General features: G+C 40.1%; 1 protein-coding gene across 5 annotated transcripts in view; it reads left to right on the forward strand.

Moving 5' to 3' along the window:
- The window catches only part of LOC106597511 (interferon-induced very large GTPase 1), a 39,364-nt gene extending 32,027 nt beyond the window's left edge, over positions 1–7,337 (forward strand). For all 5 annotated transcript variants that reach the window (XM_045711694.1, XM_045711697.1, XM_045711696.1 and 2 more), the window contains one exon: positions 2,305–7,337. In XM_045711694.1, coding sequence (XP_045567650.1) covers positions 2,305–6,983 — 4,679 coding nt within the window. In that variant the 3' untranslated portion in view covers positions 6,984–7,337. The remainder of the gene's footprint in view (positions 1–2,304) is intronic.
- The last annotated feature ends 1,590 nt before the right edge of the window (positions 7,338–8,927 follow it).

The raw sequence follows: 8,927 nt of genomic DNA on the forward strand, positions 1-8,927 counted from the left end.
TCAGTAAGAGTGCCCATTCTTGAGTTAATTCCCTTCATGGTTAAGGTCATGTATAAAAATGCTGGGCAGGCAATTCTTTTGGCTACCATGGCTATACCCCTACAGGATGACAATACCCCCGTCCACAGGGCACGAGTGATCACTGAATGGTTTGAGCATGAAAACGATGTAAACCGTATGCCATGGCTGTCTCAGTCACCAGATCTCAACTCAGTTGAATACTTATGGGAAATTCTGGCGCCGTGATTGAAACTGCATTTTACACCACCATTAACAAAACACAACATTATTATATTTCTTATGGAAGAATGGTGTCACATCCCTCCAATAGAGTTCTATAATCTTGTAGAATCAATATGCATTTAAGCTTTTCTGGCTCATGGTGATCCAACGCCCTATTAAGACACTTTATGTTGGTGTTTCCTTCACTTTGGCAGTTACCTGTAGCTACAAAACTAACAAGTAGATTTTTGAAACTATGTTTAAACCTTTTTTCACGGTTGGCGTCTTGATGGATTCAGTAACAATCATAAAACACTGCTTTTCTTTCCTTGCATTTATGTTTATTGTTATATCATATGGTAAACATTTAACAGTTCAATTAGACATTGGACTTGAAACTCTGTATGAATCCTGGATCCAGCTGTCTATTTTTTGGATGCAGATCTCTGAGATACAGTGTAACAAAGTAACTTTTTGTGTCTATTGTTACGTTGTGAAAACAGTTTTCACTGGCACACAAATCCAAAGTAATTTCAGTTTGCAAAATCAAATGCTTCTAACAGAAACAGTCACATTAACTTGATTCATTAAACTAAAATCAATATTGTCATTAAAGTGGTTCATTTGGTGTCTAGTAGTTTAGTTACGTCGGGACAATTTCCATCATCATCAGCTGATCCAGGCAGTAATTTTCTGACGATATTGCATGTGACGCAACAACAACAAAAGTGCAGGAAAAACGGTGTTCGCGAGGAATGTCCAGAATATTTTGGTGTCTCATTCGACCAACAACTTGCCTTGTAGTGAGAGTGTCCGCCCTGAGATTGGTAGGTTGGGAGATTGATCCTTGGCTGAGTCATAACAAACAGTGTAAAACTGGGACTAAATAAGTCTCTGCTTGGCACTCAGCATTAAGGAGATAGATTGGGGGTAAAGCCCTGCAATAGAGTAGCGTCCTGACCAGGGAGTGTACACTACTTGTATATCAAGCTGCCTCACGCTACAGAAACAGGACATGTTATTGTACCTTTATTCCATGCTGTAATGTATAGAGATACTGATATAGCTCTAGAAACAGGACATGGTATTGTACCTTTATTCCATGCTGTAATGTAAAGAGATACTGATATAGCTCTAGAAACAGGACATGGTATTGTACCTTTATTCCATGCTGTAATGTATAGAGATACTGATATAGTTCTAGAAACAGGACCTGTTATTGTACCTTTATTCCATGCTGTAATGTATAGAGATACTGATATAGTTCTAGAAACAGGACCTGTTATTGTACCTTTATTCCATGTTGTAATGTATAGAGATACTGATATAGTTCTAGAAACAGGACCTGTTATTGTACCTTTATTCCATGCTATAATGTATAGAGATACTGATATAGTTCTAGAAACAGGACCTGTTACTGTACCTTTATTCCATGCTGTAATGTATAGAGAGACTGATATAGCTCTAGAAACAGGACATGTTATTGTACCTTTATTCCATGCTGTAATGTATAGAGATACTGATATAGTTCTAGAAACAGGACCTGTTATTGTACCTTTATTCCATGCTGTAATGGATAGAAATACTGATATAGATCTAGAAACAGGACCTGTTATTGTACCTTTATTCCATGCTGTAATGGATAGAAATACTGATATAGATCTAGAAACAGGACATGTTATTGTACCTTTATTCCATACTGTAAAGTAAAGAGATACTGATATAGTTCTATCACAATAAACACAGTTAGCTGACAATTTGTCCATTGAATTGATATTTCATTGGTGTTGCAGTAAAATGGCTGCTTCCAAATGTATCCAAACAGAAATTACCATACTGAATCTGATATCATAATAGCTCCCTTAGGAGATAAGGAGCTCCATGGATTTGCAGCTCATACTGTATCTGAATTCACCTTTAAATGCTTGCTTCCATTTCTGTGAGTCATTGTGTCAGAGATGGTCTGCCTTTGCTTGCTTTAACTTAATCTAAAATACATTGTAAAACACCTGTTAAGGTGCTTTTCTGCTACACGTTGAAGAGGATTTGTAATCATGGCTATCTTTTCATTTCTATTTACAGGATCCTGTCTCAGGGAGCTGTTATCAAAGACTGGACTAGAAGATCATTATGAAAACAAGCTGACGTTAAGTACTGTCCTTGAGATAAATGCTAATACTACATCAGATGAACCTCTTACCACTATGCAGTCACTTCCAGGGGCCTTCCTTAAGAAATTAATGATGGCAAATGTGAATGCTAGGAGTGTCAAATGTCTGACCACTGACCAGTATGTTTCCTATTATGGTGTAGGCAACCTGGACACTGACACTGATAACAGTAATGTAATTAATCCACTGGACCTGATTACAGCCCTGTTTCTGTGTTCAGATGGTTTCTTGCAACAGGAGTTGGTCCAGAAAATGTCCATGTGTCAGTTTGCTGTTCCTCTGCTGCTGCCCAACTGTGACACAAAACAAAGCACATTGATACTGTGGGCCTTGAGGGACATAGTGAGGAAGTTTAGACCCTCTTCCCAAATGGCCACAAATGCTTTTGTGGAGGACAGAATTGTTGTCTCTGATATTCCTATGGTGTCCTTTGTTAGGCTAGGAGAGAGCAGCTTGTCCAAGTCTCAGATTTTGAACAAGTTGCTTAGTAACACTCAACAGTACCATGACAGTTTTGTTCATCATGATATGGAATGTGGCGATGTCCCTTTGCAAATCTCAAATGGATTGGTTGAAATCAGCTGGTACTTTCCATCTGGGAACAGAAACATAGACATGTTCACAGAGCCTGTGGCAGTGGCCAATCTCAGAGGAGACATCAGGTCCTTTGAAACACAGTTCTCTTTTCTGTGTCAAACATCAGCTGCAGTATACATTTTCATTGATGATTTTGAGTCAGATTTCAAGGTTTTGGAAGGCAAAATCACAAAAGCAGAGTTATTTCTGGTTGTCAACTCTCAGAAAAAAACATTCAGGGTCGACACATTGAAGAAAATGATCACAAATTACAGAATCAACCCAACAAATGTGATTGTGAAGAAGAAGCAGAATGATGCAGAATTTGTTAAAACCCTGCAGTCATCTGTGGGTGACAACATCAAAAAAATAAAAAACAGATTGACAATTGAAAACATGGCTGACGTGGCTCATCAGTTTGGGATTCTGGTTGATGAAGACAGTGATGAGTGTCAGAGTGCCAGGAAGATGGCAGATGAAATCACCAGGAACATCAAAGACACAATTAAATTCAAAGACAAACAGCTACCCTTACAAGGGCAAATCTGGAAAGAGATTTCCCAGTTGGAGAAAGAGAGATGTAGACTGAGGAAAGCAGGGGAACAAAACATTGAACACTACAAAAGCTCTCTGAAGAAAAAGGTGGAAGAGTTGAGAAAGAAGCAACGTAAATGTGACATGTCAGATGCAATGGCACGCTTCATTTCTGGAATGTCAAGATCAGGACCTGAGCGATCCTATTTCCTCAAATGGATGCGGATAAATCTGGACAATCTGTCACGTCAGAACCTGTCTGCTTTGCGGGACCGGTACAAAGATCTTTGCCAAAATTCTCCAGAGAAAAAAGACAAAATTAAAGATTTGGATAAGCAATTATCTGACTGTTCCTTGGGTCTTGAACACTTCCTGCGTGAGTTGGGTCAATTATATGAAGCTGCCTGCTCCCTCCCTGAAAGTGGCCTACAAAGGAATCAGATGAAGCATCTCCCTGGATTGTGTGCTCAGATGCTGTTGGATGGTTTCCCCATTGAGCTTGTGGATGGAGATGCATCAAATATCCCTCTGAAATGGATGTCAGCTGTACTGACTCAGCTTCATACTCTTGTCCAATCCAACAGCAAGATCCGGGTGGTCACAGTTTTAGGGGTCCAAAGCACAGGGAAGTCCACTCTCCTCAACACCATGTTTGGTGTCCAGTTTGCTGTCAGCAGTGGAAGATGCACCAGAGGGGCCTTCATGCTGCTGATTAAAGTCAACAAAGAACTCAAGGAGGAGTTGAAATGTGACTTCATCATGATCATTGACACAGAGGGGTTGAAATCACCAGCGCTATCTCAACTAGATGATAGCTATGAACATGACAATGAACTGGCCACACTGGTGATAGGACTCAGTGATGTCACTATCATCAACATTGCCATGGAGAACTCCACAGAGATGAAAGACATTCTGCAGATTGTTGTTCATGCTTTTATCAGGATGAAGGAAGTGGGGAAGAAGCCAATATGTCATTTTATGCACCAGAATGTGTCAGACATGTCTGCTCATGACAACAACATGAGAGACAGAAAGAAGTTGTTGGAACAGTTGAATGAAATGACCCAGGCAGCAGCCAGAATGGAGAAGAAGGAGAATATCACCAAGTTCACTGATGTGATGGAGTATGATCCAGACACAAGCAGCTGCTATATCCCAGGACTCTGGCATGGGACTCCCCCTATGGCTCCAGTCAATGCTGGCTACAGTGAGGCTGTGTACGGCTTCAAGAAGACCTTGATGAAAGATTTCAGAAAATGCCAAAGTAATGATGACTTGACAGGTTTCTTGAAGTGGACACAAAGCTTGTGGGAGGCAGTGAAATTTGAGAAATTTATCTTTAGTTTCAGAAACAGCTTGGTTGCGGATGCATACTCCAGATTATGCTCTGAGTACAATGATTGGGAATGGGCCTTCCAGAAGGAGATGTATAAATGGATGGTGAGTGCTGAAACTAAAATGTCCAATATTGTCATGACAGATCAACATCTCCAGAGGTCCATAAGAGATGTGCTACAAGACTTAATGATAGAAGCATCTGAGAAGCTATCATTGGGAGAAAAGAAAATCCAAGACAATCTAGTAAAATACTTTGAAAAGCAAGATGGCCATGTCAATCTTGTCGAAAAATTCAAGGAGGACTTTGTGTCCAGTGCCAAAACGCTGAGAAAAGAGATAGAAAACACAGTAAAGAACAAACTGCTAGGAGCTGTTGAAATCAAAAAGGGAATGACAGAACTGAACAACATCAAGAGTTCTCAGACAAGTACATTGGAGAGAAAGGTAGTAGATCTGCTTCAGAAATGTAGACAGAGAAAATCTGGTCTATCAGATGATGAGGCCCTCAGTAAAGAGTTTGAAATCATGTGGAGGAACACTCTGTCTGAGATAACTTTCAAAGGTCTCCAAAGAAGAGATGTGGCTCAAACTGCCTTCGTCATGTTACGTGATAATCTGACAACGAGGGGGAGTGTTGTCAACAAGATGTTGGTTGTAAACATCTTGGTGGATTGTGGGAGAAAAGCCTTTGTTTTGGAATCAGAGAGTCGGTGGAAGCAGGTTAAAAACTTTGCAAAGCATGGGTCTTCCGACTATCACAGGAAAAAACTACAAGACCTCTGTGATGACATCATGAGACAGTGTCAGGAGTTTGTAACCCAGAGGGTGAAAAGCAAAACTGATTACTATGACACTCACATCAAAGAACTGCTTAGAATAATTGACAAAACATTGCAACAACACACACAAGTTCAAGCCAGTGAGGAATGTGAGGTTTCTCTCAAACAACACATCTGTGGCAGAGCAGCCATAGAGTTTCAGAAGATGCATGATGATTTTATTGAAGTCAATGACCCAAGAAAGTGTCTGGAACAGTCTAAGAACAAGTACCTTAATGAGTTCAAAGACTTATTTCATAACCGAGATCAGTGCCAAAAGAAAGCTGAGGAGTTCTCAAAGCTCTTACAGACAGCTGTACAGGACTATGTGACCAAAATGATTGGTCCTGATGTAGTTGATGAAGTGAAGACTGGTAAAGGGTCAGAGGATTACAGCACCCGAGGAGCTTTCCAGTTCTCCATTTTGAAACAGCTCCTGACTGATGGAAAATATGAGCAATATAGAGAATACATAAAGCATTATGAAAGGTTTGTGAAGGACTGGCTGTTTGACCAAATTGTCCAACGACTTTCAAAGGACAACGGTCTGAAGAAACTAGAGATAAAACATCTGTCAAAGATAGTCAAAATCATTATTGCTGCCATTTCAAATGTCAGCAATAAAACTACTGTAAATAACATCAAGATGTTCATTGGCATTATTTGCGATGCTCTTGGAGAGAAGCTTGTCTTTCCTAAAGATGCTCTGGATTCCATTCTGATGCTCATTCTTAAAGATGCAAATAAAGAACAGTTTGCTGACTACCTAACAGATTGTGTGAGAGAAATGGAACAGTCACTGGCAGCTGAGTACGATAAGGGAGGAGACATCAAAGAGAGACTCAGATCTCTACCATTCAAGCCTCATGACGAGATGTTTACCAGTCTGTTTGGCTGTGGAGAACAATGTCCCTTCTGTGGTGTACCTTGTGAAGCAGGGGGGATAAAGCACACCAAACACCATTCCTCCATTCACCGTTCAGAAGGTATCAATGGTTATAGGTGGAGGTCTTCAAATAAATTAGTAATAGAGATATGTTCATCTCTTGTGGTTAGTGGCTGTAGATTCTCCAACGCCAAGACTGGAGGAACATTTCACCCCTACAAGGACTACCAGAAATATTACCCTGACTGGTTAATAACTGGAGATTCCAGCATTGAGGCTTCAGACTACTGGAAGTACGTGATGACCAAATTCAATGAGAGAATCACTGAAGACAGAGGAAACTCAACACTTCCTGCAGATATCCCAGAGGACTGGAAGGCATTTACACCTGGTGATGCATTGAAGAGCTTGAAAAGGTCATTCAACATGAAATAAAGTGCACTACTATATAATGACTTGCTGAACAAAAACATGATTGACTTTTCATAGACTTAACAACGAAATGACATATCACAGAATCATCATATGTATAACCAGTTGTCTCAATAAAGTTTTTGAAATAATGTGCAAATCTGGCAATACCCAATGCAATTTAGAAAAGAACAACCGCAGCAGGAAAAACACATTTTCAGATGCATTAATAAACTGTATAATTGTTATGTATGGTACGACGTGCTGTACGTCATACTGTACGTTATGGTTTACGACAGTGTGCTGCTTTACGGATGAATGGGTTGTCAGAATGAGTGGCACCTGTCATTAAACGAGAGAGTGATGTACAATGTGAAACTGTGCAGATGTGCGTTCTTCTACGGCTAGGCTAGATATAACATTGGCAACGAAGATGGCTGAATTCAGTTTACCACCGCCAGCACCATTCCTCGCCGTGCCTGGCGAACCTCCAGTCCCGTGGAATAACTGGCTTGACAGCTTTAACCTCTTACATCTAGACGTTCCGCTAGCGGAACACCTGCTCCAATATCCAATGATAGGCGTGGCGCGAATTACAAATTCCTCAAAAATACAAAAACTTCAATTTTTGAAACATATGACTATTTCACAGCATTTTAAAGATAAGACTCTCCTTTATCTAACCACACTGTCCGATTTCAAAAAGGCTTTACAGCGAAAGCAAAACATTAGATTATGTCAGCAGAGTACCAAGCCAGAAATAATCAGACACCCATTTTTCAAGCTAGCATATAATGTCACAAAAACCCAGAAGACAGCTAAATGCAGCACTAACCTTTGATGATCTTCATCAGATGACACACCTAGGACATTATGTTATACAATACATGCATGTTTTGTTCAATCAAGTTCATATTTATATAAAAAAACAGCTTTTTACATTAGCATGTGACGTTCATAACTAGCATACCCCCCGCAAACTTCCGGGGAATTTGCTAACAATTTACTAAATTACTCACGATAAACGTTCACAAAAAGCATAACAATTATTTTAAGAATTATAGATACATAACTCCTCTATTCACTCGATATGTCCGATTTAAAATAGCTTTTTGGTGAAAGCACATTTTGCAATATTCTAAGTACATAGCCCAGGCATCACGGCCTAGCTATTTAGACACCCGGCAAGTTTAGCACTCACCAATATCAGATTTACTATTATAAAAGTTTGATTACCTTTTGTTGTCTTCGTCAGAATGCACTCCCAGGACTGCTACTTCAATAACAAATGTTGGTTTGGTCCAAAATAATCCATCGTTATATCCGAATAGCGGCGTTTTGTTCGTGCGTCCCAGACACTATCCGAATGGTAAAGAAGGGTCGTGCGCATGGCGCAATTCGTGACAAGAAAAATCTAAATATTCCATTACCGTACTTCGAAGCATGTCAACCGCTGTTTAAAATCCATTTTTATGCCATTTTTCTCGTAAAAAAGCGATAATATTCCGACCGGGAATGTCCATTTAGCTAAACAGAGGAATGAAAACAAACATTTCGGTCGACGCGGGCACGAGCCTGAGTCTCACAGTACTCTAACCAGCCACTACCCAAACGCGCTACTTTGTTTCAGCCAGAGCGTGCAAAGCCACGATTCCGCTTTTTGCCGCCTTCTGAGAACCTATGGCAGCCGTAGGAAGTGTCACGGGACAGCTAAGATCCTCACTCTTCAATAAACAGAGACAAGAAGAACGACACCTTGTCAGACAGGCCACTTCCTGCATGAAATGTTCTCAGGTTTTTGCCTGCCATATGAGTTCTGTTATAGTCACAGACACCATTCAAACAGTTTTAGAAACTTTACGGTGTTTTCTATCCAAAGCCAATAATTATATGCATATTGTCGTTACTGGGCAGGAGTAGTAACCAGATTAAATCGGGTACGTTTTTTTATCCAGCCGTGAAAATACT

This window comes from Salmo salar, unplaced genomic scaffold (assembly GCF_905237065.1).
Source record: "Salmo salar unplaced genomic scaffold, Ssal_v3.1, whole genome shotgun sequence".
NCBI classification, from domain to species: domain Eukaryota; kingdom Metazoa; phylum Chordata; class Actinopteri; order Salmoniformes; family Salmonidae; genus Salmo; species Salmo salar.